This window comes from Sceloporus occidentalis, unplaced genomic scaffold (genome assembly GCF_023333645.1).
Source record: "Sceloporus occidentalis isolate IW3139 unplaced genomic scaffold, rSceOcc1.0.p SCAF_8, whole genome shotgun sequence".
Taxonomy (NCBI): domain Eukaryota; kingdom Metazoa; phylum Chordata; class Lepidosauria; order Squamata; family Phrynosomatidae; genus Sceloporus; species Sceloporus occidentalis.
This window is the reverse complement of record NW_028316988.1, coordinates 3,182,205-3,209,257: the sequence shown is the minus strand read 5'-3', so window position 1 is coordinate 3,209,257 and position 27,053 is coordinate 3,182,205. Positions and strand designations below refer to the sequence as shown.

Sequence of the window (27,053 nt, the reverse complement as noted above, 5' to 3'; positions counted from 1 at the left end):
AAGAGGTGGGGGGGAACTTGGAGCCTTTTCAAGCATCTAATGGACAGAGGCGAGAAAGCGGATGCTTTTAAAAGAGCGTTTCTTCGTCGCAGATAAGACAAACAGGAAGCCTGGCAGGGTCTTTGGAGACTTCCACATCTGGGCAGATGTTTTGTTTTCGTGCGCCATCTGCGTCTCCTGTTTTGGGGGAGCGTTGCAATGAACAACAAAGCGGGGATGAAACACCCTTCTAGAATTAAATCAGGTGCAGGAAAGAAGGCTGAAAAGCAAGAGGGAGTGATCCTCTTCTTAAACTTGACATTCAGGCTTAGTCTACACATTTAAAATACACTTGTCCCTCCGCATTCGCTAGGGTCAGGGGCACAAGTCCCCCGTGAATATGGAGAAACCGTAACAAAAACACCATGTTTTTACCCGAAAGGGCACTACCTCTCTAGGAATCTCTGCGTCCTCCAGTTCAACTCTGTGGTCAACATCTGACAGACATTGACCATAGAGTTGTGCTGGAGGCGCTACAAAGGCCTAGTATTCTCTTTCAGTGCAACTTTTAATTAAAGCTGACCATAGAGTTGCGCTGGAGGAGCTACAGAGGCCTAGTGGAATGTCCTCTCTAGGAATCTAGGTCTTTCAGTGCAACTTTTAGTTAAAATTGACCATAGAGTTGTGCTGGAGGAGCTACAAAGGCCTAGTAGAGTGTCCTCTCTAGGAATCTAGGTCTTTCAGTGCGACTTTTAGTTAAAGTTGACCATAGAGTTGTGCTGGAGAAGCTACAAAGGCCTAGTAGAGTGTCCTCTCTAGGAATCTAGGTCTTTCAGTGCAACTTTTAGTTAAAGTTGACCATAGAGTTGTGCTGGAGTAGCTACAAAGGCCTAGTAGAGTGTCCTCTCTAGGAATCTAGGTCTTTCAGTGTGACTTTTAGTTAAAGTTGACCATAGAGTTGTGCTGGAGGAGCTACAAAGGCCTAGTAGAGTGTCCTCTCTAGGAATCTAGGTCTTTCAGTGCAACTTTTAGTTAAAGTTGACCATAGAGTTGTGCTGGAGGAGCTACAAAGGCCTAGTAGAGTGTCCTCTCTAGGAATCTAGGTCTTTCAGTGCAACTTTTAGTTAAAGTTGACCATAGAGTTGTGCTGGAGTAGCTACAAAGGCCTAGTAGAGTGTCCTCTCTAGGAATCTAGGTCTTTCAGTGTGACTTTTAGTTAAAGTTGACCATAGAGTTGTGCTGGAGGAGCTACAAAGGCCTAGTAGAGTGTCCTCTCTAGGAATCTAGGTCTTTCAGTGCAACTTTTAGTTAAAGTTGACCATAGAGTTGTGCTGGAGGAGCTACAAAGGCCTAGTAGAGTGTCCTCTCTAGGAATCTAGGTCTTTCAGTGCAACTTTTAGTTCAAGTTGATCATAGAGTTGAGCTGGAAAATCTAGATATTCCTAGAGAGGACATATTAATCAAATCCATGAATAATAATGGCGTGGGGAGTTGAACCCAGGTCTCTCTAGTCCTTTGTCAGCTTTCGAACCCCTGTCTCTCCCCCATTCCTCAGGGGGGTTTGGGCATATGCTTCTTGAACAGGGAAAAACACTTCTGAAGTTAATAACGCTTTTCAAAAGCTGTGCTGAAGTGAACACCGTTCAAAATAAGTTCTTAAACGCTATGTTAGAACCGGTGTGATGTTTACATCCATATTCTTGGTTTGGAGTAGAAAACGTTTGCTGAAACGTATTGAGCAACTCTTCTTTTTCTGGTGTGCATCCCTATTATTTCCATGTTATTTCTGCCTTTGGTACTACATTTTCCATTCAAGACGTAGCACCCAGGAGCACAGCTACTTTATAAACAGAGGATTTATTGTGGTATATATTAATGTTTTCCTTCTCTTGATGGGAACCAAACCAGACACAACAGGTCTCTCTTTTTTCCTTTTCCGCCTTGTAACAAAAAATGCATAGATCTACATTACATTTAGGGCAGTTACAGGCCTTGTAGTTGCAAAACAATGTTTGCCTAGTAGGGTAGAAGCATAAAACAGCCATGTCTGATGATTCAGAAATCATGAACTGCGGAAGAAGAACAGAAAGCAGAGCTCCTCTGGTAAACAGCCACTTTCTGAAAAAGCTGCACAACCATAACAACAAGTTTTTTGTTTGTTTTGTATGTTTGTGGTTTTCAAAAAAGAGGGGGAAAAGACAACCGTAGCAATTTCTTGCATGTGATTCAGTTTTGCAATTAAATAAGGAAATAAATCAATGTACACATTCCCAAGGAGTGTGCCTTAAAGTGGCGATTGTTTAATTTGCAAACGGAGATTTGTTGTTGCGAATTTGTCCTAAAGTTGATTTTGACCTGTGGATGAGAGACATCCAGGAGTGCGGTGTTGCATTATAACACAAAAGTCATTGATGCATGGCATTGGGCTATGACTCTGGAGACCAGGGTTCAAATGCCGACTCGGCCGTGGAAACACAGTGTCGGACCTTGGGTAAGTTGCACACTCTCGGCCTCAAAGGATGGCCATGGCAAGCCATAACTGATGAAACTTGCCAAGAAACCCTAATGATAAGTCTTCCTTAGGATCAATGTAAGTCAGGAATGTCCTGAAGGCACACGACGGCAACAAACAACTGTGTATTTGTGAAAGGAACCAAAATTGTGGTTTAAAAATAAGGCCATGTGAGCAAGAATGAAACAGAAAATGCAAGAGATTGAATAACAACTTTTTGTGACTTTAATGTTTACTAGATTTAATGCTGCCTCTTGGATTCTCTTAGAAATGGAAAATGCATGTTATCAATTCAGTATCTGACTTCTTTGGGGGTTTTGTCTCGTTGTTGTTTTAACACAACACCTCTCCAAATTTAACAAAGATGACAGAAGTGATTAAAATAAAAGTAACGTCTCCGCCACTTAAACTTATTCTTGCGCCGAAACAAACTCTTGGTCCTCTTGGTGCGCCTGCGCTGCAGAAAGAATGCTGTTCAAAAATGTTAACGAAACAAAACAAATGTCTAAAATACATTCAGATAGTGCCATGAGGAAGAATGCACTCTTGTTGGAAATGTACAACATACATACGATGCAATGCGCTGTGCAAATATGCATGAAAAACAAAGAATATCCGAACATCCAAGGAACGCTTTGGTATTTGCGCATACTTGCACAGTGCATTTCGTTGTTTATTCATTGTTTATACATTGAGCACTGAACCAGGGCAGTCAAAAGTGGTCTCAAACTGGATTCTTTCTTCAGTGTGTTATTTGTTGTTTGGAGGGCATGTTGGAAGGAATGCAACAAGAAAGAGAGCGGAAGGAAGGAAGGAAGGAAGGAAGGAAGGAAGGAATTGGAGGATGGTGCCTTGCTGCCAATGCTCCTGGCAAGGTCTGAGCATTGGGTGATGCTCCCTGGGCTTTTGCAAGAAGCTTCCATGAAGGAGATGCTTCAGTTTTAGGATGCCTTCAATGCTGGTCCCTTCCAGGCTTTTGCAAACAGAAGATGGATACAGGTCAGTGGCAGAAGATGCTGGGGTCCACTTTGATACCACTTTTTAACCCCCATGGTTCTAGGGAAGGGTAGTTTGGGAGGCAATTCTTAGGAGAAGTACTTAAGTGTCTTCTTTCTTTCCATCCTTTCCCTCTCTCCTATTGATCCTCTCTCTAGGATGCTCTCCATCCTCTTTCTGTATTTTGTTATGGGGACAGGAGAGGGGCAGGCCAGGCTATAAGTCCACTTTTGCAAAACAATTGCAGTGGTAAAAGCTAGACTTGAATGACATGAGTTTTGTTTTATATCTTTGACATCTCACTATCTATCTATCTATCTATCTATAGAGAGGGGGAGAAAGAGAAAGAGAGAGAGAGAGAGACTTCATGAATATATATAAAGAGAGAGTTTTGGGAAATAATTGCAATGGTTAAAGCTAGACTTAAATGAAATCAGATTTGTTTTAATTGTTCTATTATGAATATATATATATATATATATATATATATATAGAGAGAGAGAGAGAGAGAGAGAGAGAGAGAGGGTGTTTTGGAAAATAATTACAATGGTTAAAGCTAGACTTAAATGAAATTAGTGGCAGTGGTTTGAGCATTGGACTGTGACTCTGGTGTCCAGGGTTCCAATCTCGGCTCAGCCATATAGACCCGCTGGGAGACCTTGGGCAAGTCACACTCTCTCAGCCTCAGAGGATGGCAGTGGCATCTGCATTCTGCAGAAACGTGCCAAGAAAACCCCGCAATAGGTTTGCCTTAGGGTCACCGTAAGTTGGAAACAATCACACACAACAATAACAACAGGTGGGTTGTGCCAAGTCCTGGTTTGTGGAGAAACATAGGCTGCAAATGAATAGATAAGTAAACAAATACAAATATCAATAGAGAAGCCAGGAAGTATCGAACTCTCAGGATGCAAACCAGAATATTAAATCATGTTATTTTCAGATTAGAACCGGCGTCGTGTAGTGGTTTGAGCGTTGGACTGCGACTCTGGGTTCGAATCTCGGCTTGGCCATTGAAACTCACTGCGTGACCGGGGGTAAGTCACACTCTCTCAGCCTCAGAGGAAGGAGGCTTCCAGCTGCGAAATGACAATTCTGTAGTGGAGTACAGTATTTTTCTCTGGTCTAGATCTTGGGTCAAGTTCTGGCAGTCCAAAAATGTGTTTGACTTTATGTGTTTCTTAAAACAATTCATGCACTTAGAAGGTTCTAGTCCTCATTGCTGCTGAAAGAAGCCAGAGAAACATGCAGCCTCCATTTAGTTAATGGAGAGAGAGCGCTTCCTTCTTCGTCCCTTCGCTCCATGGTATGCGTCCATGTGCGTGAGCGCACAAATGTTGTCGGTCGTTTTGAAAACATCACTCCCAAGCATTTCAAATAAGGGAGGCTCAACCTGCATTTTGATCTTTCTAAGGCTCTGTCTGCACTACAGAAAGGATCCGGTTTGGCACCACTTTAAGTGCCATAGCTCAGCGCTGTGAAATTTGGGGAACTGTTGTTTGTTGTGGCGCCAACAAACTACGCAGAAGGTTAAAGGTCTCACCATCCCCAGGCATCCATAGCATTGAGCCAGGGCAGTTAAAGCGGTATCAACCTGGATTAATTCTGCAGCGTAGATGCAGTTTTGCTATTTTATTATTGACGGTTTCATTGCAGTGGAGTAACTTCGGTGCTGGAGATGGAAAGAAGATTATTTTAATCCGAAAATAACTCATGGAGTTCTGGTTTGGAAAAACACACACACACACAATACGGTCCGTTCCAGTGTATGAACCTCATCTCAAATAACATATCCTTTTTGTGTTTTTGTGCGCTTGTCGGTTGTGAGTGGCAGCTGCGACACCCTGTTTGCTTGGGTTCCTCTGCTACGCCGTTCCCTCCCCTTCTTGGATTTCCTTTCCCTTTCTTCTTAGGAACTTGCGCATGTGGTTTTGTGGCGAGCGCATCTGGACTTAGAGCGATACCACACGGGATTGACAGGCGATAAACACACACAGAGAGACACAACGCAAAGGAGGGAAAGACAAGGCTCGCAGCTTGCGTTTCTGGGAATCTTTGCTCCCTCTTGGTTACGGACCGGGAAACGTAACGCACTTCTGGCGGAGAAAGAAAACATTGTGAAGGCTGGCAAGCATCACACGCCAGTCTTCTGTGCTGCATAGGCTTTGACCCGGGTACATTGCAGGCAGAAGTGTGGCGGTTCCCATCATCCTTGTAGCCGATGGACTGTGATGGTGAGGAACATCACCTGCTGGATTTCTGACTTTCGTCCGAGGCGCAGAAGCGCACATACCTTTGAAATTTGGCACTTTTATTTCTTCCATTTACCCACTGAGAACAAGCATGGGAATGGAATAACTTGTTCGTCGTTTCTGGTTGGCGTCCGAATATCTTTCTTTTGAGATGCATTCAGGGCAAGGAGGCTAGAAGCTATGGTCTGTTATTGGCTTGCAAACTTTGGTTTGTTTAAATTGTGGCTTTCCTGCTTCTAGGTCTGGAAAGGATGCTTCGCAGACAACTCTGATATTTTTTAGCCTGGAGAGGTGTTGTGCGTTTGTTCGTTTTCTAAATCTTAACTTCTCCATTTTCCAAAACTTAACTTCTCCAAAACCGGGCAGAACCTCCCAAAACGTTTCGATTTTAATTGTTTAAAACAAAGTTTCTAGTCCTTGGGAGAACGCATTTAAAAGAGTATTAAACGGATATCTCTTCCGGCAGATCTGGCCGGACGAATTTTAAATTGTGACATAATTATATCTCTCCCTGTTACGGGTGCATTTTAATGGTTTTATATTATTGTGTTTTAACTGTGGGTTTGTGTGTTTTTGATTGTGTTTCCTACTTTGACATGATGGATCTATAAGGTTTGCATAGGTTTTTACTCCCATTGATGTAATCGGTTTGCTTAGAGATGTCAAATTTTGAGAATGTTATGCTGGTCTGTGAATATAATGCTGGTATCTACCTATGTATTTTAAGGCATTTTAATATTGTTGTGAACCGCCTCAATCTCATTGGAAAGGCAGGGTATAATAATATTATCCCCTCTGTTTCTCTTTCTTTACAGGTTGTAACTGATATTAAAGAAGGATGCCTCCTGGTATTTATTGCCCGGTCGAATTTTGGTCCAAAGAAGCAAACCAAAGCATCCAAGTGGACTTCCTCTTACCCACCGGCATTTATTTGCCACTTTCGGTTTCTTGCAATGCAACCTTGGGCACCATCAAACAGGTAATTCGGGGCTCTTGCTTTGTTTCTCTTATCTTAACAGAGTTGCCAAACTCAGGGTTGTGTCTGCGCTTTGCACCAAGTCTTAGTGTGGTTGTGATATGCCAATTTGTCTCTATTTAACAAACCATAGCTTACTATTGCCATTGAGACTCTGAGAGAGTGCAGCTTGCCCAGGGTCACTGAATGGGTTTTTATGGATGAGTGTAGATTCGAATCCTAGTCTCCAGAGTCATAGTCCAACATTCAAACCAATACGCCACGCTGGCCCTTAACAGTACTATAGCATCTATATATCTTAGGTGCAGCATTAAATGTAGACGCTCCTCTCAATATTTTTTCCATCCCAACTTTGTTTTCAACAAAACAAAACTCACGTCGTACATTAGCTATTGCTCTGTTGCTTTATCAGCCTCTTCTATCAGTATTAAAATACTGTAAAAAGGTTTAGAAATGAGAGAGGAAGTCAGATTATAGTTACTGTGTGCGTTTTGGAAAGGAAATTAATGTAGAAATTAAATATAGAAACCACAACTTTTTTGTGTGTTGCAGGAAGGTTTTTTGCAAAAGGTGATAATAAACCAACTAGGGGTAGATCTACACTGTAAAAATAAGGCAATTTGATACCAATTTAAGTGCCATGGCTCTGTCGTTGTTGTTGTGTGCCTTCAAGTCATTGCTGACTTGTGGCGACCCTAAAGCAATAGGGATATAACCCCACAAAAAGAAGAGCAGCTCAATATATGTTTCAGCAAACATTTTTTCCAAACTAAGAATAGGCATATATAAAACGAAGTAGCCAAGTGAGATCAACCTTGCATGTCATTGTTGTTGTCGTCATTGTTTCTGACTTATGGTGACCCAACACAAACCTGTCACTGGGTTTTCTTAGCAAGATTTGTTCAGCGGAGGTTTGCCGTTGCCTTCCTCTGAGGCTGAGAGTGTGTGACTTGGCCAGACAACTGGTATTGGTTGGCAGTCTTCAACCCATGTATTAAACAGAGATGACCCTGTTTAGCTACCAAAATCAAGACAGGATCTGGCGCCTTTAGGCCCTTGAGGACTTGATGTTGTTGTGTGCCTACAAGTCATATCCAACCTATGGCAACTCTAAGGCAAACCTATCACAAATGTTTCTGAGGCTGAGAGTCTGTGACTCACCCAGTGGTTCCATGGCCAAACTGGGAATCAAACCCTGGTCTCCAGAGTCGTAGTCCAACGCTCAAACCTCTACGCCACGCTGGCTCTTATGATAAACTTAGTTAAAGCTTTTTGGGGGTTTGTGTGTTTTTCGGGCTATGTGGCCATGTTCTAGATGAGTTTATTCCTGATGCTTCGCCAGCATCTGTGGCTGGCATCTTCAGAGAATGCCGTTCTCTGAAGATGCCAGCCACAGATGCTGGCAAAGCGTCAGGAATAAACTCTTCTAGAACATGGCCTCATAGCCCGAAAAACCCACAAAAAACTATGGATTCTGGCCATAGAATCATACAATCGTAGAGTTGGAAGAGACCCCAAGGGCCATCCAGTCCAACCCCATTCTGCCATGCAGGAACTCTCAGACAAAGCCTCCCCATTGACAGATGGCCATCCAGCCTCTGTTTAAAGACCTCCAAGGAAGGAGACTCCACTAACTCTGAGGAAGGAGTGTGTTCTACTATCAAACAGCCCTTACTGTCAGGAAGCCTTTGACTTTTGGGGGGTTCCTTTCCGCAGGTGGTGTGGCACCATGCCCAGTTCGAGCCCCTCTTCCACATGCTCAGCGAGCCGGAGTCGTACGTCTTCACCTGCGTCAACCAGACGGCCGAGCGCCAGGAGCTGGAGGATGAACAGCGGCGCCTCTGCGACATCCAGCCCTTCTTGCCAGTCCTGCGGCTCGTGGCCCGGGAAGGCGATCGGGTCAAGAAGCTGATCAATTCTCAGATCAGTCTCCTCATTGGCAAAGGTGAGGACTCGGGCTGTGCCACGCAATAAAACAGGAAACAAATTAAAAACGCCAAATGTATTAACATAATCTTCCACAAAGCTGGCAAAGGGAATGAGATAATATATTGATAAAAATCGAGTTTTTGTGGTTGTCTGTCTAGGTTTGCACGAGTTCGATTCTCTGGCCAACCTGGAGGTAGATGACTTTCGTACCAAAATGCAACAGTTTTGTGAAGAGAGAGCAGCCAGGCGACAACAGCTGAACTGGAAGGCTTGGATGGAGTACAGCTTCCCGGTCCAACTGGAACCGTTGGCGAATGGTTTCGGAAGGAGAACTCCTCTCCAGGTCCCCAATAAGAACATTTTCGTCAACGTCAAGTTCGAATCCGGAGGGGTAAATCCAAGCGCTTTTTGAATCCTGGCAACTTTAAAATCATTTTCTTGTCTTTGCTTGTTGAGTAATCTGCACAGCAATGGTTGTTCCCATGTCAGTGGGTCAATGGATCCACTCCAGGTTTTCAGGGTAGGGTTCATCGCCTTGGAAAAATCCTTTACATTTTGGACTAAAATCTGGAGCGGATTGAGCAACACACTGATAAGGAAGCCACCATTGTATCCTTATGCATGTACCGGCATTTATTTCTGCATACACATGTACGATTTCACCAATGGAGGGTACTTCTTGCACCGATTTCCATGTGATTTTCAGCCTGATTCCCTGTGTTTTAGGTCCTATTACATTCAGTGCAATTTTTACTTCAGCTCAGAGCAGATTCCAACCCTTCATTGTAATGGATTATGCCATTGGTAGGTGGACATCACTTGTTCACATTCTGGTGTGTTTCCGCAAGGGTTGTTAGCTTGCAATGATATAGGGATGTACTATAATATTTGCAAATATTCTCATTCTTTTACTGAGATGCGTCAGCCCTTTAAGTACCCAGCTGAAAACATTGTTAAGCACCATAAGATTTTTGACCCCTGTTTGTGAAGGAAAGGATGGCCATTTTTTAGGTTTGTCTTGTTTTTGGTGCATACCCCGTTCATCAGCCAGAAAAGCTTTCAGTGCAGCTTACAGATAGTTAATTAGACATTTCTTATTATTGTTGTTGTTGTTGTTATTATTATTAATCATTTTATAATTCTTCCTTTTGGGGCCAACAGGAAAGTTTTACCTTCCAGATCTCGCCCAAGGAGTTCCCTGCGACGCTCATGAGTTACGCCATCAAAAAACAAGCGACTGTTTTCCGGCACCAAAAAATCAACAGCCCCGAAGATTATGCTTTGCAGATTAACGGGAAACATGAGTATCTTTACGGAAACTACCCCTTGTACCAGTTCCAGGTGCGTGTTCCTCTCTTATACCTAGAAAAAGCAGTCAGTGTTGTGTAGTGGTTTGAATGTTGGATGATGGGGGGGTGCCAAAATATTTCTCGCATAGGGTGGCCAAGTATCTAGAACTGGCACTAAAGTTTCAGCCTTTCTCCAAAGGGGCTTGAAACTTGATTTTGTTTTAACATGCATTCTGTTGTAGCTACTCATACTTTCCTTTGAGACTATAGCCCGGGACAAACCACCCCAAAATGGCGGGCTGGCGAAGGCCGGTTTTCTTGCAGAGGGACGCCACAGTAAGCAAACTGCCCAGCGTCACTGTGTCCCATAAAGAACCTGGAAAAACTAGGTTCTTTTTGGGATGCCGCATGCACGTTGGCGCACTCATGATGTAAGCAATGCGCAGTGATGTCTTATGTCAAGATGGCCGCCATTAGGCCGCCACTGTGATATGCTAAGTTTCCAGAACTTATGTTTGCTCTGGAACCTTAGTATCGGTGGCGGCATACCGGTTTTGGCACATCTGTCCCTGGTCTGTAATCCAAACCTCTGGCTCTGACATCGCCTTCATTCCTAATTCTGCACTGTTTGCCTTGCCCTAGAGTTAGCGTTTTGAATTTATTTGTTATTGTAGCTCACAACAGTTTGTTCCTTCTCCACAGTACATCTGCGACTGTCTGCACCGTGGCCTCCTGCCCCACCTCACCATGGTGCACTCCTCCTCCATCGTGGCTTTATGGGAAGAGCAGACCAATGGCATTACCCACCCTCCGAAAGCAGCCCCCAAACCACCTCCGGTCCCAAAGAAAAAGGTAAGGAGAGATCCCATCGCTACCCTGGGGGTTCATTCACACTCACTTTTTTGTACTGAGGAGATGCGCATCTGTGCAGTGATGTGATACTAAATCTACATTCGCACTATGTTTAGCGTGGTCGAATCTCTCCACCTTGGTCCAGCATTACTTTTTCACTGGGCTTCCCACACGCCACACCAGGTGCATTCAGGGCACAGTGTGAACAACCCTGAAATAACCTGTTTCCACACCGGATTATTTCGTAGTGTGAACGACCCCTAAATTGACTCATGCCAAATAAAGAGATACATCAAGGCACTGTGCATTTTCCCATCTGTGAAACTGAACCTATGTGAAATTTCTAGTCCACATGGTTCATAATCCCACCCCTCTTTGGAAGTGAGACTACATTTGCAGAAACAGAAAAGGCTTTTCTTAAATGGCATGTATATTGGTATGGAAGCAGGGTTGTATATACTATGGGTTGTCACTGGGTGCATCTACACTATTTAAACAACGCAATTTGTCACCGCTTTACGTGCTGTAACTCCATCCTATGGAATCCTGGGATTTGCCGTTTCATAAGGTCTTTAGCCTTCTCTGGCAAAGTGTGCCGGTTTCTCGCAAAACAGCAATTCCCACGATTCTGTAGAATGGAGCCATGGCAGTTAAATGGCATCAAACTGAATAATTTCTACAGTATAGTTGCACTCACTATTAGCTCCAGTGCTTGGTTGTCACATTGTAAAATAAGGAAGCCCAAAGTGGGATGGAGTGTTAAACAAGGAAGGCCAAAGTAGCGTTAAACGAAGACTGTAAGGTACTGGGTTCAAATTTTTGCTTACCTATGAAACTCATGGACTGGTTCCCCAGTTTATATGCTTTGTCTCCATACGTCGAAGGTGCATACACACACCCATAACATCTTTTAGTTTAGCAGATAGACTTGGCTGCTCTTTGGCGTAACATTAAAACTTCAGCTGTGGTCTCATTCTTCTTCTCTCTTTCCTTTCCTATCTTAGCCAACGTCGGTCTCTCTGTGGTCCCTTGATCAGCCTTACTATATTGTGTTGGTGCAGGGCAGTAAGGTCAATGCCGATGAACGGATGAAGGTAAGGATGTTTTTGTTTGGGGGATTAATTTTTTAAACACTATGTGTGTTGTGTGCCTTTTTTCTTTCCTCATGGCGAGACATTTTGCATCGTCTTCTCTTCCTATATCTGTGTTGTTTACAGCTTGTACCCAAATGACACTAACATCAGAAGCCCCAAAGTTAGGTGATGAATGTCTCCGCCACCAACCCACAGGAGACTTTTTCTTCTTCATTCAGCGCATGGTTGTCTGCAGGAAACATCTCACTACAGGAAAAGGGAGGGAGGGATGTTGATCAGCAGTGCGCAGAAGGCAAATTCTTAGAAACTGCAGACCGCCGGTAGGCTGTCACATTTCTGAATGCTTCTCCCTTAATCTACTTTAAAAAAACAACTCCAAACCAGTTCCTTCCTGCATGTAGAAAGCTAGCTATGCAAGGAACTAGAATGTAATTCCTTGATACACTTTATTTCTGCTTGGAGGAAATTCCAAAGAGCCTCCCCAACTAAAAGTTGAGGTGATGGAATATCATCTCAGGATCCAGCCATGTTGCATGGACCAGGTTTATGGAAGAGGAGGATGGGTCCGAGCAAACAGGCCAAAATAAAGCTGCTTTGGGTCACTTTGGAGGAGCTTTTGTGCCTCGCCAGAAACTACAAACCCTGGGATTCCACATAATGTCCTCATGGCAGTTGCAGTGAATTATAGGACTATAATTGTGTAATGCAAATGGGCCCAGAGTCTGTTCTATGAAACACATTTCAGACTAATCATTTTTAAGCCCTATCTGGCTATGCGCCGAGCCATTTCTTTGGCCTGCTCAACAGATGCTGGTTCCCTGAAATGATGATAATGACTTTATGTGTTGATTCCTGAGACTTCCCAGATGTTTTGCCTGCATTAGCTCACTGCTTTGGGTCTTGTTTTTGGGGGCAGAGGGTATTCATTTAATGGTATGCATTCATTTAATTCATGGCACAATGACAGTGGTACCGTAGCTGACACTTGTTCGTACTGCACAGAAGGAAGAACAGCATTTGTTATTGTGTGCCTTCAGGTCATTTCCGACTTAAGGCACCCTCAGATTTTTTAGGGCTGAGAGTGTGTGACTCACCCAGTGGGTTTCTATGGCCAAGGAGGAATCGAACCCTTATCTCCAGAGTCATAGTCCAATGCTCAAACTACTTCTCCAGTATGCCCCTGTTGAATGTCTTTTACCCTGCCACAGAGCATAGCAATGGCAACCTCCCTCTGCCAAGAAAACCCTTCAATAGCTTCACCTTAGGGTCGCCATAAGTCAGAAAAGACTTGAAGGCACACAACAACAACAACAACAACAACAACAACAACAGCCAAATTTGCACGCCTTGTGTATGTCATACATCATTGGACCTTCTCAAGTAACTCAAACCAAAGCACAACTTGACGTTGTTCCTTTCTTTGCTGTGTTTGTCGCTGAGCATAAAAATAGATTGTGACTGTGATAAAGTGTAGTTCTTTCTTCTATATCTGTTATCTTGTTCTTCTTTTGAAACCCATTTAGGTACTATCCTTCCCTAGCTATGTGAGTATAGGGACATAGCAATCCCTAGCTATTTGACTGTACCATTTCACCACTCTTTTTACCATCTCTACCTTTCCTATTCAGCTGGTGGTCCAGGCAGGCCTGTACCATGGCCACGAGATGCTCTGCAAGATGGTGTCCAGCTCCGAAGTCAACGTTTGCTCGGAGCCCACATGGGGTCAAAAGCTGGAGTTTGAGATCAACGTCTGCGACCTGCCACGCATGGCACGGCTCTGCTTGGCCCTCTATGCCGTTGTGGAGAAGACTAAGAAAGCACGGTCCACCAAGAAGAAGTCCAAGAAAGCTGTAAGTCCTCCCAGAGTAATGCTGGCCTGGGTTGACGTATGGAGTGGCACAGCCCTTCCTATGGGGGAACAACAAAGCTTACCATGAGACTGTAGAGTGGTGTTGGTGACAGAGGCATACTGATTTGGGAATTTTGCCTGCATTAGAAATATAAAATGGCAAGGAAAGAGCTAATCTGGCATATCCCTGATATGTTAGCTTTATTACTGCAGAGTCTTGAATAATGATGCATTTTGCATTTTATTCTCTTCGCAACATGGAATCTGAACAAGTTAATTCCATTGTGTGCATCTTGGGTATTGCCCCAAATTGTTGGATGTTTAGGGCAGGACTTGGAACGAAGGTGCAATGAATGAGGGAAGTGGAGATGGAGGTGCGGCACAGTTAGTCGTCACCTTCTCCAAAGCCTGGATTGTTTTATAAGTGTCTTATCCCTCTTTAGTGTGCAAAGACATTTTGCGCAGGGAGCAGTGGGACAACGCGGTGCTTGAATCCCGGGATCCTAAATTTTGAATCAGGCCATTAGTTGTAAGGAAGGAAAGAAGTTTCATTCTCCCATATGTGAAAATTCGAACTACCGGGAATTGGCTAGTCTTCTAGCTGCCACAGGTCTCTTGGACATTTCAGTAGACACTGCAGATTTCTGCAGAATGACTGATTCGTTGGAAACACGCTGCCACAGTCCTGTTGGGAAAAGTCCCTCTGGCCCTGAGGTTGAGTAGTGGATCTTGAAGCTCACGCTACCAAGAAAGAAATGGAACAAGGCGCTATTCTCTTACAGGAACTGGGCAGACGGATAGTTCTTTTTTTGGCAGCCGTTTTCCCTGCACCGCTTGCTGAGTCATGCTTCGGCTATGCTCTGGGCTTTCTCAGAAGGTGCTGATTCATTGGCTTTTTGTCCTTATCCAGCAAATCATCTCATCCTTGTTTTGGCGCACGGTCACTTCAGATGGAGTTACAGAGAGGAAGCAGCAGAGACAGCGATGAAGCAATTGTGCTATTCTTGTTCTTGTTGGACAAACGTTGGGAAAGAAGACAGGGCTGGAGCCTTTTGTATCTGGTTCAGTCTCACAACTTGTTGTGGTTTTGAATGGCTGAACAAGTTTAGGCTACAAATGGTTGTGTTTTTGACTTGCTGAACAAGTCACCTCCAAAGTGGCCACTGAATGGCTAAGGACTGAACTTTTGTGTCCTCGGACACAATTACTGGAACACAAAAGGTGCTGTATCTGCTCTCCTGCATGGAATAACCATGTGGCAGTGGTGTGCAAAACTATGCGTAGCATGGGGAAAGTAGACAGAGGGCCCAAACAGATAGGCCAAAATAAAGCTGCTTCGGGTCACTTTGAAGGTATGCTGTTTAAATGGCACATGCATCTTAAGAGGCCAGAAGCTGTGCCAAAGCTATGCTCCAGTCCTTAGGACTGGAGCATGGCTTTGGCACGGCTTCCAACCTCTTAGGATGCATGCATCATTTAAACAGCATACCTCTAAGGTGACCCAAAGTAGCTTTATTTTGGCCTGTCTGTTTGGGCCCAGAAAGACACTTACCTCCCTCTGTCATCCTACTAGAACCCAGCAGAGTAACCCACAGAAGCTGAAGAGTGGGAGAATTGGGTCAGAAACAAGCAAGTCTTCCTTTGCCCAACATAATGATGGAACTCATTGCCACAGGATGGTTGCCTCTGGTGGATAAATTTATATCCTTTATGAGTTTCTAGGGAGCACAAGATGGAAGGTACAGTTGCGCTCATGCTCTGGGGTGCATCCACATTTATAATTGATAACTGCCCTGGCTCCATCCTGTGGCTTCCTGGGATTGAGAGTTTTATGAGCCGTGTAGGTTGAATCTGCATTGCAGAAAGAATGCCGTTTGACCCTGTTTTGACTGCCACGGTTCAATGGGACGTGTAGGTTTTTGGTGGCAACAGAGCTCTCTGACAGAGAAGGCTAAATATCTCACAAAACTATAAGTGCCAGAATTCTGTAGCATTGAGCCATGGCAATTAAAGTGGTATCAATCTGCATTATTTCCGCAGTGCAGATTCAGCCTTGAGATTCTCTTCTGGAGTGCACTGGGGACGCTTTCCAAATATCTCAACTACAAATCCTGGGATTCTGATGCATAGCATCACGGCAGTTAAAAGCAATGCCAGACTGTTATGATTGTATAGTATGGATATAATAGTTGTATAGTAAGGTCTGATGGTGGACTTCACATAGGAAAATGATGGACCTCTGTGGGGACAAAGTTGGGCCAGAGATGCCTTTGGTTTGATCCAACATGGCTGTTCTTATGCTCATCTTTTCCTCCACAACCCTATAGGATTGCCCCATTGCCTGGGTGAACGTCATGCTCTTTGATTACCGAGACCAGCTGAAAACCGGAGATTGCTGCCTACCAATGTGGTCGTCATTTCCAGGTGGGTGCCTTTTGACGCTGGAGTAGAAGTATGTATGAGTAAAAGGGTATGAGGAGTATACGGTATACTTAAAAATACTCTAAAAGCATGTAGAATAAAAGGTTGAAAGGCACACACATACCCTCCAACATTTCATGGGTGAAAACAGGGACATATGTGGCCAAGTAACAACAGATGCATTCATAATTTTTTCTGCTAGAGAGCTCTAGGGTTTCACCAAATTACAAATCTCAGCATTTCATAGGATGGCATAAAGGCAGTTCAAAGGATATCAAAGTGCTATATAATGTGTAACGTGGAAGAAACCTTACTGATGGTGCCAAATTCCTAACAGAGCCTCATCCACCATTTTGCTTTCCAGATGAGAAAGGAGAGCTGTTGAACCCAATGGGCACGGTCCAGACCAACCCCAATACTGAGAGTGCAGCAGCCTTGTTCATCCAATTCCCCAACATTTCATCATATCCGGTGTATTATCCCTCCTTTGAACAGGTACAAAGGTAGCCACAGTGGTGGCTGGTGGTTTTTGAGTCACTGGAGCAGTGGATCTACTCAGGGTTGTAGTCCAAATTTAGTCTAAGGTGCTGCCCCTATTTTGGGAACAGGGTAGCTCCCACTGTATCATGTATGGTTTTTGTTTTCGTATTGTTGCACTTGTCCAGACAGGCCTGATGTAGTGGCTTCCAGTAATGCACTTCCAATGTTTATTTTCAAAGTCCAAATAACATTTCTGTGTCCCAGCGCATTTCGCTGTAATTCTAATCCCCACATCTTTGTACTCCTTAACTAAACACAGCACTTTTCCCTATTCTGGTACATATGTTGCATTGTTTTTGTGTTTCAGATACTAGAGCAAGGAAAGAATGGCCAGTGTTCCCGTTCGGTGATAGAGGATCCAGAGGAGGTAAGCATGAAGTCGAGAAATCGGTTCTGGTTGAGACTCCCGTATCTGGATTTCCAAAATCTGAAATATTCCAAAAACCAAAGAATTCAAAAATATTTCCCCATTCCTGTAATAAAGCATTGGTAACAAGAGAGAGGCTATTTCTAGAGTCTTCTTCCTGAGACAATATTCTCTAAAGAGGCAGCTTCCGCCTTTTTTCGGAGACCAAAAGGGCCTGTTTCCTTTTTCTGTTCATTTCAATTATCCTCTTTGTGCGCATCCCTTTTTACAGAAGCAACAACTGAAAGAAATCCTGGAGCGGAGATCTCAAACTGAGCTCTACGAACACGAGAAGGATCTTGTGTGGAAAATGCGGTACCAGATCCGAGACCAGAACCCGGGCGCTTTGGCGAAGGTGCTGGTTGTCACCAAGTGGAATAAACACGAAGATGTCGCTCAGGTGAGGAAGGGCTTTCGTTGGGCACCCAAGATGCTTTGCCCAGGTGCATTCAGGCCAGTTTTTGCGTCATGAGGTCTAGACATTTTTCCATTTAAAACCAATGTATGCGGATGAGTGGTATTGTAAAAGAGACACAAGGGATGCTTGCCCTGATTGGAAAGGAAATGTGTTTAGCTGCGGCGTTCCCAGAGGAATTAATCCAAATTACTGGGAACCCAATTCCAAAGTGAACCAAGTTTTTATAGCACTTTGAACAAAGAAAATGACAATTCACATTTCGTTGTTTACCTCTGAATTAAACGTTACATCCATTGGATATTGAAACCTTACGTCTCTATCCCTCATGGGTAAAACTATTATCTCTATATTTTCTGTTACTGTCTCCAACTGTCCCGTATTTCATTTTGGATAATAACTTAAGTCCGGAACCATTCCAGAATTGTTTACATTCCAGAACAGAGGGTTTGACATGACCTAGAATATGATCTCCATATACATTTCAGTACTATAATTTTCAACTCCTTGACGAGATTTATTCAGAGGTGCTTTTCTGTGGCCTTGCCCAAAGTCACCCAATGGATTTCCATGGCTCAGTGGAGATTCGTACCCTGGTTTCCAGAGTTGTGCTCAAACCACTACACCACTCTGACTCCAGAAAATATATTTTGTTGTTTTCTTGGTTGCATTACTTCAAAGGGAGTTTACCATGGCTTTCCTTTGAAAGGCTGAGAGAGCGTCACTTGCCCAAAGCCACCCAGAGGGTTTCCATAGCTGAGTCCAGATTCAAACTCTGGTCCCCTGGAATCAATGTTCTGCGCTGAAACTGCTGCACTAGACTGCCTCCTGTTTTCCTATTCAGTCTATCTCTCTACCTATATAGAAGATGGCTTCAGTTCAGAGAAATTCCTTTCCCTTCCTTTCCAGATGATCCATTTGCTGCAGTCATGGCCTGAGCTGCCAGTCCTCAACGCTCTGGAGCTGCTGGATTTCAGCTTCCCTGACCGCTATGTGGGATGCTTTACTGTCAACTCGCTGAAAAAGCTGACGTGAGTAAAATGCAAGGGGCTTAATAACCCTACAGATCCCATCGGCCCATGCTGACTGGGGACAATAGGCTTTGGGATCCAATCGATTGGGAGCATGGCCCGTTGCAAAAGGCCAGACCAGTGCATTGGTTGCATTGGCACAAGAATAGCTGATGTCTCTTTTAAGGTGAAATAAGCACAATAAGAAAAGAATCTGATAGGGCATGGGGTATGAAATAAAATAGTGCCATAGTGAGAACAGTAGGAAAGAAGAGAGTAACTGCAGGTCCTGACACCCTCTAGCTATGTTGGATTATAATTCCCATCATCCCCACCACTACATTGGTCCTAGCTATCCTATGCCACGAACTGATGTGCGTCGCCTTGTTCTCCTTCTGCAGAGACGCCGATTTGTTCCAATACCTCCTGCAGCTGGTCCAAGTGCTGAAATACGAATCCTATTTAGACTGTGAATTGACCAAGTTCCTCTTGGATCGGGCCTTATCCAACCGCAAGATCGGACACTTCCTTTTCTGGCATCTCAGGTGAGGAGAGGGCCTTTGCACATGGGACAAAGAGTTTAAAATTTCCATTCCTAGACCCACATGTAATGTTCCTTGGTTCCTCCACCTAAGATACCTTTGGCACTGCTGTTCCACCAAGAAGTGAAAACAGTTGTCCTCCAATCCAAATCCAAAATCCCAAAAATGTTGTTTTATCCATTTGTTTTTATCCAAAGGTGTCACTGTATCAGCCATCCATATGGACAATTTTGGATTTTGTGCATTTTTGGATTTCAGAGTTCTGGATAAGGGGAACTCAACCCGTCGAACAGGAAATGGCACGCTTTGACTTCCTGCGTACTTTGGCGCTGAGTTGTCAGCCATCTTGTGGCAGTGGTTTCTGCACTTTTAAGCCATCTCAGTATTAATGGGTCACTTTTTTGTCATTCTCTTTCTCTTTCCCCACTTGTCCCACAAACCCACCTCCAGATCAGAAATGCATGTTCCTTCTGTCGCCTTACGGTTCGGCCTGATTTTGGAGGCTTACTGCCGAGGGAGCACCCACCACATGAAAGCTCTCATGAAACAGGTAAGGACAAGCTTGGTTCTAGAACCCAGTACCTTCAGGTGGTTCTTCTTCTGATTTTCCATGTAACGGATTGGTCAGCCGATCCATTTCTATCATATATATCCTGCAGTTTTAATAACCATTCATCTGTCGTAGGTAGAATGCTTGCTTTCCATTTTTAAGCCAGGATTAATCTTCTTGCAGATATCTTATATAGGATTCTTTTCCAATCCTGATTTTCCATTTTCTTTGGCAGCTTACTAGTCATATTTAAGAGGTATATTTCTGGAATCATATCATATTCTGTTACCAACATTTTACTTCTCTCTATATGAATACGAATACGATTCACACACACACACACACACACACACACACACACACACACGAATACGATTCTAGAATTTCTTTATCTTTTAGATCTTATTTCATAGAATGGAAAGGTTGGAAGAGACCACAAGGACCGTCTCATCCAACCTTATGCCATGCGTGAATACACAACTACCATGGTTCCAACCTTTGGCATTGTAGAATTTGCAGTTTAGGGAGAAGTATTTCAAATTCTCGACCAAAGAGCCTTACAGCCTTGTTGTTTCAGATAAGGGATGCTCAGGTTCTGCGATGCATAGTCCAAAGAAGTAGTTGTAGCTGTAGCCCAAAAAGGAATTTTTGGGCCCGTAGACAGGTCACTTTGGAGATATGCTGTTTAAATGGGACATGCCTCTTAAGAGTCCAGAAGCTGTGCTCCAATCCTTAGGACTGGAGCATGACTTTGGCGCAGCTTGCAGCCTCTTAGGACGCATGCAGCATTTAAACAGCATACCTCCAAAGGGACCCGAAGCAGCTTTATTTTGGCCTATCTGTTTGGGCTCATTCTTATTTTCCCCCATGAGCTAACTGTCTCATTTTCAATTTTGTCTTCGGTTCCAGAGCGAAGCACTCAACAAGATGAAGGCCCTGAATGACCTCATAAAAGCCAGTGCGCAGAAGAACACCAAGCCCCAAACCAAGGAGTTCATGCACACCTGTATGCGCCAAGAGACCTACATGGAAGCCCTCTCCAACCTCCAGTCCCCTTTGAACCCCAGCGTCTTTCTGGCAAAAGTCAGGTAAGGACCCAGGTTCCCACCTTGGCCTCTGTTTGCTGAATACATAATGTTTGTAGAATGCATACAATTTCAATGATATTTCCCACTCACTGTGCATGGAAATGTTATGAATCTTCTTTATCTCTCTAGTTTGTACAGTTGGACTGAGTCTTTTTTTCCCCTGTGCATTTGTTTCTAGCGTGGAGCTTTGCACTTTCATGGATTCGAAGATGAAACCGCTGTGGATTGTGTTTAACAACGAAGACGCTGGAGGCAGCACCGTGGGAGTCATCTTCAAAAACGGAGACGGTAAGAAGCAACGGTTTTCAAATCCTGAACATCTCTCTCTTGCTATCAAGGGACACTTGCTTTCCAAGTGGCACTATTGCTTTTCGGTCATAGCAACCATGATCTGATCTCATTTGGGAGAATAATTCTGGCCATTGTGATTTTGTATATATTTAATTAATTTGTATCCCATCTTTCTCCTGAGATGAGACCCAAGGCAGCTCTCATCAAGTTAACAACAGGTTTACCTTACCTAGTTTTCTCAATTTTGCAGACCTTCGTCAGGACATGTTGACCTTGCAAATGATCAAACTCATGGATATCCTATGGAGGAAAGAGGGCCTCGATTTGAGGTGAGTCTATATAGTGGTGGCGAACCTACGGCATGCGTGCCAGAGGTGGCACTCAGAGTCTTCTCTGTGGGCACACGCACCATCTTCCTAGCACAGAATTCACCAGAGTTTGTTACTAGAAAGCCAGAAGGATGCGGCACTTCGTGATCAATAAGTGCGTTTTGGGTTGCAGTTTGGACACTCTGTCTCTAAAAGATTTGCCATCACTGGTCTATCACATCGTATCAAAATTTTTCAAACATTAAATTTTCCCAGATGTCCTGTTTTCTCCCTCGAAACGTGATCCATGCCCAGTTTTGGACAATGCGTCTGCCAGTCCTTCCCTAGATCCTCCTGGTTGTAAACCCTTGCTAATCAGGGCCTCTCCCCCTCTTTCTTCTCCTAAGGATGACCCCATATGGCTGCCTTTCCACGGGTGACAAGACGGGACTCATTGAAGCGGTGATGGGCTCGGACACCATCGCCAACATCCAGCTCAACAAGAGCAACATGGCTGCCACGGCGGCCTTCAACAAGGATGCTCTGTTGAACTGGCTGAAATCCAAGAACCCTGGGTAGGTTCTAGGCTCTCTGCCTTTGGCTCTTTCGACTTTCTGTCTTTCTCATCTTATTCACCGCATTGCTTTTCCACTACTGGTCTCAGGAAAAATCAGTGGTGGGTTTCCTCCACTTCAGCCTCTGTTTCTCCCTCTCCTTTCCTCCTCTCTCCTCTGTTCCTTTTCTTTTGTTCCTCCTTTCTCTTTAATCCTCCTTTCCCCTTCACCAAGAACAGTTCTTCCATTTCTGTAGCGATGTTTATATTAGTTTTCCCTGTACCAAGGAAAAGTCCAAGCTGACTTAGATTTAGAAAGGGCCAGTTGAATTTGCATGTAAAAGAGCAATACATACTTTCAATCTTGGCATATTTTGGTTTCGTTGACTCAGTATACTGCACTGCCAACCCCACAATGCTGTGGCATTGCACTAAGGTCACCACAAGGCAATGGCTCTGCACTGTTCTCCCATAGCCGTTTATTGTGGAAGTCACCACAAAGTGATCATGACCCCAACACTTAAAATGTGTCAAAACTGATGCCTTCCTAGTCTTTATTTTTCAGTGCATTTCTCTTTTCTTGCCTAGCGATGCGTTGGACCGGGCCATTGAGGAATTCACGCTGTCATGCGCTGGGTATTGCGTGGCCACCTATGTTTTGGGAATCGGTGACCGTCACAGCGACAACATCATGATCCGAGAGAATGGCCAGGTATGGAAGGATTGTGGATAAAGGCAGCTTGGTATTCCTTTAAGGAAGCTCCCATAGGTATTTCTGCCCATCACCAATTTACACTCAACAACCCTGAGAGGTGGGCTAACCTGATAATGCAGAGATGAGGAACATGTGGCATCCTCCTGCCAGCTCTAGTCAGTATCACCAATGGTCAGGGGTTATGGGTGTTGCAGTTACAACGGTTGAAGGGCCACACTATTTCTTAGCAGTTTTGAAATCCTCTTTTATACTTCTTCTTAGACAGTGATTCCCAAACTCAGGTGTTTTAGACTTCAGCTCCCTGAAGCCTCAGCAAATTTGGACAGGTGTTTGGGATTCTGGGAGCTGAAGTCCAAAACACCTGGAAGGGCATAATTTGGAAATCACTGGTCTAAGAGTACATTTATATTTTTCATGGCATTGTTTATGACTGTATGCCATTACTTTTGAGATGAGGGCATCTCCCCTAAAAGACTGGCTAGTTAAAATATATCAAATGCACACACAGAGATTTTTTGAGATGTCTGGCCCAAAATCATTAAATGAACTTCAGAGCCACGTTGGGATTTGAACCCAGGCCTTTCAGGGTTGAGTCTCCTACTCTTAACACTGTCTGTCATTGAACTGTGCCTGGAAACTGTTCCTATTCCCCGACCAGAATCAGAATAAAAAGCAAACTGCTTTTTTTGAAGAGCAGAATAAATTGTGCAAAGCTTTGTAGACTTACTTTGTTTGCATTTTTCTATTTTGTGGGATTTGGTGCATCTTGGAGCAGAATATATGCTGCATAAAAAATAAAATAGCCCTAATTCTAGAAGTCTACCTTGTCAGTTGTTGTTTTGTAGTTTCTGATCATTTTTGAAAGTGTGGCTGGGCTTGGAGTTAAGACGCCTGAACCCCTTTCCCTTCCTCCATTTTCAGTTGTTCCACATTGATTTTGGCCACTTCTTGGGAAACTTCAAGACCAAGTTTGGGATCAATCGCGAACGGGTTCCTTTCATCTTGACGTACGACTTTGTTCACGTGATCCAGCAAGGGAAAACCAACAACAGCGAGAAGTTTGAACGGTAAGCGTGGGTTCTGTATTATTATTACAAACAAATTCAAAGTGGTGTTGAGGAATTGTGGAGGGCTCCTACTCATTAACCTCCAAGTATAGGGGCAGTATACCTCTCAATACAATTTACTAGGATTGATATCCAGAAAGAGGTCTTGTACACATAGCTACTTTTAGGGGTGCCAAAAATATTTGCTAAGGAAACAGGGGAGCTGTTGCACCAAGAGGATACCTACTTGTGCCCCATTCCAAGAAGTGACTCTCTTGCTCCCAGTTGTAAGTCACCAACAGGATGCTGGCCATAGCATCACATTAGTCCAACCTTGCACAATCCAGCCCCTTCCAGGTGCATGGACCCCCATAAGTCCTATCATTCCCAGTTTTGCTGGCAGGGGATGTTGGGAACTGTGACCTGATACCTCTGGTCAATACTAGGTTGAGACAGGTTGGATTTAGCGGATTTTATTTCTGACCCAGCAGGGCTCTTTGGATGTTGCTACTGATCTGTTGATAGTTGCCCCTGTATCCCTTAGTGGTTCCCAAACTTTGGTCCTCCAGATGTTTTTGGACTTCAGCTCCCAGAATTCCTGACTATTGGCCAAGCTGACGAAGTCTTCTGGGAAACGAAGTCCAAAACATTTGGAAGATCAAAGTTTGGGAACCATTGAGGGAAAGGAAACATCTTCCATTTGCCTCTCCCAATCCATCAATCCTATCCAAATGGGACTTTCTTGAGGCTCTCAATCGCAGCAGCAAAGTTTTGTTGGGCTTCAGTTTTAAACCTTCCTTCCTTTCTCCTTGAATAGATTCAGGGGGTACTGCGAAACGGCCTACATGATCCTCCGGAGCCATGGCCTGCTCTTCCTGCACCTCTTTGCCCTCATGAAAGCCGCCGGGTTGCCTGAGCTGAGCTGCTCCAAAGACATCCAGTATCTCAAGGTGATTGGGAAAATAACAAGGAGAAATGCCCCTGTGAAGTCGAAGGCTTTCATGGCTGGCATCCATTGGCTTTTGCGGCTTTTTCAGGCTATGTGGCCATGTTCTAGAAGAGTTTATTTCTGACATTTCGCCATTAGCTGTGGATGGCATCTTCTATGCCGACATTCTCTGAGGATGCCAGCCACAGGAATAAACTCTTCTAGAACATCTCTCTGCAACTGACTCTACAGACTAACATGGCTATATCTTTGAATTCCATCTCGGAGGAAGGCAATAGTTGCCTCCAAAACTCCCGGAGAGGGTTGCCCTGGGTCAGTCAACTTGGAAGGCACTTAACAAATCTCTTTGCTGATTTGTGTATGGTTTATGCACTCTTCTCCCCCCCCCCCCCCCCTTAAATACATACCTCCTCTTTTCTTCCAGGACTCGCTGGCCTTAGGGAAGACGGACGAAGAGGCAAGGAAACACTTCCAGCTCAAGTTTAATGAAGCTCTCCGGGAAAGCTGGAAAACCAAAGTGAATTGGCTGGCCCACAATGTCTCCAAAGACAACCGGCAGTAGTTCCACTAGGAGCTGCCGTCCCTTTGCTCTTGTGGCGGACCAATCCTCAAAGGAGTTTGAATGGGGAAAGCACACTCCTTGTGTGAGTATTGCCCCTGTCACCGACTCCGAAGTGTGAACGTTCTTCTTGCACTAGTGTCTTCTTGCAGGTTCTTGTTATAGTTTAGCACATATGTGTCACAAAGGATGACTGGAGAACAATGGTCTCTTTTATACTGATCAGAGTCCAGCAAAATAATGCTGCACTTGACTCTTTTTACGGGTTGAATGTGTGTTGTGTTCAAAACCTCCGGTGTCAAGGAAGAGCTGGTCTCTTCAAGTAACCAAAGACAAGGAGGAATGTTTGATGGTACTTTGCTTTTCCTCTTTAAATAGTGCAACAACTGTAGTATTTAATGAGTCTTATGCACTTGTATGGAGGCGGACGAATGGTTCATGTCCCGAGAACCACTTGTTTGTCATACCCAGCCTCCCTTTGCAGTGAACTAGAACCCCCGTCATCCCCAGATTCCAGCACATTGGGGAAATTGGAATCCTGTTCCTGCAACATTTACTTTTAGAGCCACTCATTAGCAGATAGGTTTTAAAGATGGTATGTAGGGAGATCTTGTGGTGCCTTTGAGAGTCACTGAAAGAAATAAGTTGTCGGCATGAGTTTTCGGAGATGCATTTGAGGAAGTGGACTTTAGTCTCCGAAAGCTCATGCTGACATCTTTTGGTGAGTCTCAAAATGGTGCTACAAGATCTCTTTACATATTGATTCTAGACTAACGGTCCCCAAACTGCCTTTTAAGAGACTTTGGACTTCAGCTCCCAGAAGCCTCAGCCATGTTGGCCAATTGTCTGGGATTCTGGGAGCTGAAGTCCCTTAAAGGGCACAGTTTGGAGACCACTGTTGTAGACTAACATGGCTATATGTTTGAATCCTAGCTTTTAAAGATGTAGCCCAAAATCATACTATTATTTTTGTTTTATTCAAACTGTAAAACTTGAATTTTCTAAGTCCAGTTGCAAAGGCGAGGCCTGTTAGCGTCTCTCAATGTGTCCAAGAATGACTGGGCTACTTGAAGGAGATCTGGGCAACTGTGTTTCTCCAAATCAGCGGTTCCCAAACTCAGGTCCTCCAGATGTTTTGGACTTCAGCTCCCAGAATCCCTAACAGTCGGCCAATCTGGCTAAGGCTTCTGGGGGTTGAAGTCCAAAGTTTGGGAATCACTGCTCTAAGTCTTAAAGCAGTCAACTTTCGGATACACCAGGTAGGACTATCACTGGATGGACAGACTCAGTACCCAACTGTTTATTCAGTGGGTCTCCTCTACAACAGAATCACTGCCATCGCTATGAGAAACACCGGCATTTTTGTGCCACGGAAAACTGCCATCGCCTCTCTTCTCTTTGAAACTGCCAGTCTGTGCCACCCAGCTGAGAGCGGCACCAACCAAAATGGACATTCCTGGAAACGTTGCATCTTAACCATACTCTTTTTTGTTTTAATGTAAAGATTACTTTGTCAATATACCTGTAAAGAATGTGACAGAACTAAGGTACTGTGTTCAAGTCAACTGTGTACTGCCCCCCCCTCCAATGTGGAGTTTACATCCAGTTTCAGGTGCTTCTTGGAAGTGCAAAATAGAGTATTTTTATTTGTTTGAAGCTGTGTCCTGAGTCCTTTCTTATTAGCTTTTTGGAATTGGAGATGTTTCCTATGTTTCCCTATGGGCAAATGTTCCCCAATGTTTCCCTATGGGCAAGTCTTCCCCAGTGTTTCCCTATGGGCAAATGTTCCCCAATGTTTCCCTATAGGCAAGTCTTCCCCAGTGTTTCCCTATGGGCAAATGTTCCCCAATGTTCCCCTATGGGCAAATGTTCCCCAATGTTTCCCTATGGGCAAATGTTCCCCAATGTTTCCCTATGGGCAAGTCTTCCCCA

General features: G+C 44.2%; 1 protein-coding gene across 5 annotated transcripts; it reads left to right on the top strand.

Moving 5' to 3' along the window:
• The first annotated feature begins 218 nt into the window (after positions 1-218).
• Positions 219-26,777, top strand: LOC149307669 (phosphatidylinositol 4,5-bisphosphate 3-kinase catalytic subunit delta isoform-like). Of its 5 annotated transcripts, none has more exons than XM_089534226.1 (24): positions 1,671-1,735; positions 4,431-4,524; positions 6,555-6,718; positions 8,432-8,660; positions 8,803-9,035; positions 9,806-9,985; positions 10,636-10,785; positions 11,790-11,879; positions 13,508-13,729; positions 16,056-16,152; positions 16,514-16,644; positions 16,997-17,056; positions 17,328-17,495; positions 18,420-18,541; positions 18,922-19,065; positions 19,513-19,612; positions 20,522-20,700; positions 20,879-20,988; positions 21,242-21,320; positions 21,707-21,874; positions 22,441-22,564; positions 23,489-23,634; positions 24,431-24,563; positions 24,987-26,777. In XM_089534226.1, exons 3-24 carry the CDS (start codon positions 6,578-6,580, stop codon positions 25,122-25,124), a joined length of 3,144 nt encoding a protein of 1,047 aa, XP_089390352.1. In that variant the 5' UTR covers positions 1,671-1,735; positions 4,431-4,524; positions 6,555-6,577; the 3' UTR covers positions 25,125-26,777. The 5 variants fall into 5 exon arrangements, with proteins under 5 accessions (XP_089390355.1, XP_089390353.1, XP_089390352.1 ...); XM_089534225.1 differs by lacking the exon at positions 1,671-1,735 and adding an exon at positions 3,431-3,490; XM_089534229.1 differs by lacking the exons at positions 1,671-1,735; positions 4,431-4,524 and adding an exon at positions 219-244.
• The last annotated feature ends 276 nt before the right edge of the window (positions 26,778-27,053 follow it).